The sequence below is a fragment of the Bos grunniens genome, chromosome 15, assembly GCF_055505025.1.
Source record: "Bos grunniens cultivar Pamir isolate PY7600 chromosome 15, Bosgru_T2T1.0, whole genome shotgun sequence".
Lineage (NCBI taxonomy): Eukaryota > Metazoa > Chordata > Mammalia > Artiodactyla > Bovidae > Bos > Bos grunniens.
This window is the reverse complement of record NC_141179.1, coordinates 46688365-46690881: the sequence shown is the minus strand read 5'-3', so window position 1 is coordinate 46690881 and position 2517 is coordinate 46688365. Positions and strand designations below refer to the sequence as shown.

The window sequence follows — 2517 nt, the reverse complement described above, 5'->3', positions numbered from 1 at the left end:
TATAAATATTTCCACACAGGTAAATCAAATGATACAAATAAAGCATATCTAAATTAGCATAAAGTGAATTATATATGATAGCTTTCCTTTCCTGTGGACACAGACAAAGACATATACTCACCACGCAATTGTTCTGATGTTTCAAAACAGGTCTACATGTATGTAAATCACATTTTAAAAAACTCAAGCAAAATACACAACACATGACTCTCACTGCTATTATATTTCCAATGCTCACTTGAAACCTGGGAACTTCCACATTCTGTTTTACTCATTTCTGTACTTTAATTTTCATTTCACGGTATAAAAATGACCCATTACCCTTTCCCACTCTCTCAATATAAGTATTTGTGCAAATGTAGTCACAAATCGATTATTCTTTCCAACTAATTGTTTGAACAACCATCTACCTAATAAACAAGAAGCCCAATATGTCTTATGAGGCTACTTCTCTCTACAATTGTCTAAGAATCCAGTCAAATGAGAGCAGCTCTCCTCTGATGTAAGAGGTTATTGGAGTTTGATCAGACTTCTATAAGCTACCATTATCATAGCCACATGATACTTAGTTCCTACCACCTCTACTTGGCAACTCTGTCAGGAGTGTGTCCATAGCATATATCTACCCAGGATTCTCCTTAAGGCCCCCATGACCTCTTTATTCCTCAGGCTGTAGATAAGGCGGTTCAGGGCTGGGGTGACAATTGTGTAGAAGACAGAGATGATGTTGTCTTCCTTGGGACTGTGCAGGGGACTGGGCAGAACATACATGAATGTGGCAGCTCCATAGAACATCCCAACCACAGTCAGGTGGGAAGAGCAGGTGACCAGAGCTTTCTGCCTCCCTTCATTTGAGGGCATGTGGAGCACAGTAAGTAGGATTAGTGTGTAGGAGGCAAGGATAGCAACAAGAGGAGGAATCAAGAAGGTCACACCCATCACATACACCGTGAGTTCATATATGGAAGTATCTGCACAGGCCAATTTCAACAGAGGTGGGATCTCACAGAGCAGGTGGCTGATCTCATGGGCTTTGCAAAAGGGATAGTGCATGGTGTACACAGTATATACAATGGCACTAAGGGATGCCAAAATCCAGGATGTGGCCACCATGAGCCAGCAGACCCTCGGCCTCATGAGGACCATGTAGTTCAGAGGATGACAAATGGCCACATACCTGTCATAGGCCATGAAGGCCAGTAGGAGGTCCTCTGCACCACCCAGGGTCAGTGCCAGAAACATCTGAAGGGCACAGCCCACAAAGGAGATGGTGTTTTCACTGAGCAGAAAATCCATGAAGGACTTGGGAGTGACAACAGACATGAAGAGGAGGTCCATGAGAGAGAGCTGCCCAAGCAGGAGGTATATGGGCACATGGAGTTGGGCATCCATTGTGATGGCCAGGAGCAGAAGGCAATTGCTGGTGAGGGCCAGCATGTACAGGGCTGTGATTGTAGCACAGATCAGCTCAGGAGACAAACTGTCATTCAGAATCCCCATCAATATGAAGCCGCTTCCCAGAGTAGAGTTCCAGTGCTCCATTCTGTGTTGTTTCTTTAGTTGCCTAGAACCAAGTAGATTCTAGGTGAATTTTTGTTAAGATGGTTGCAACATTTTGTAACATCAGAGGCCCCATAGAATGACCAATATGAGTCCAATATGGTGATTCCTTTCCCACTGGTAGCTAATTTTATTTCTTGATCTCTGTTTCTGAATCTTTTAAGTATCTTGAAAAGAACCATCTGAATGGAGAACAAGCATCACATTAACAGCTAAATATTCAAAGATCACTAGATAAGAATATTATTCAGGATATCAAACCTGAATATGTATCTCCCCAGAAATTCAAATTACCTTTCTCATTGCAATATATCATTATTCAGGTATGCATGCTCTTAATAATTCTTATACCTATGCTTTAGGTATAATGTTTGACTGATGATTTAAGTACCCAGTCACTGTTCTGTGTACCTATTTTGAATATGAAATACTAAAACAAGAGCATCAGTGTGATATCAATAATGTACCTCATTATTTTTTTCCATACACCGTATGTCCACATTGATTTGCAGCCCTCAAAGCTGTAAACAGCCTTATTAGAAGAGCTAAAGTGTGTGCCTTAGTTCACTGGACCAGCCCTACACTCTCCATGTGCCAAAGAGGGGAGATAATTTAGATTGTCTGAGACTATGGAATAGTGTGCTTGAGGTGATGTCACTTTCCGAACTTAACCTTTAAAATCAAGGCAAACATAGCTGTTTATTTTATAACATATTATAGTAAATGTGACCCTGGGATTACTCAGAAATATGAAAAACATAAGGAACTGATGAGGAAGCTCAGATTGTTTGGGGGAGAAATAGGGAAAATTGTAGGAGAAAAAAGAGCATGTGTTGTATTTGTAACAAGCCCATTAACCTTAGCTTCCCTCTCTTTCACCATCTTAAGTCCCCAAACTACAGAGCCAGGGTATCCAGACTGCATTGAGCACCCCAGGGGGAGGAAAAAGAGCTCCTG

At 41.4% G+C, this 2517-nt stretch overlaps 1 protein-coding gene across 1 annotated transcript; it reads right to left on the bottom strand.

The window, feature by feature from the left end:
* Positions 1–597: 597 nt before the first annotated feature.
* Positions 598–1542, bottom strand: LOC147357856 (olfactory receptor 2AG1-like). The gene has a single exon (XM_086341969.1). The coding sequence runs from the start codon at positions 1540–1542 to the stop codon at positions 598–600; it is 945 nt and encodes a 314-aa protein (XP_086198095.1).
* Positions 1543–2517: the final 975 nt, after the last annotated feature.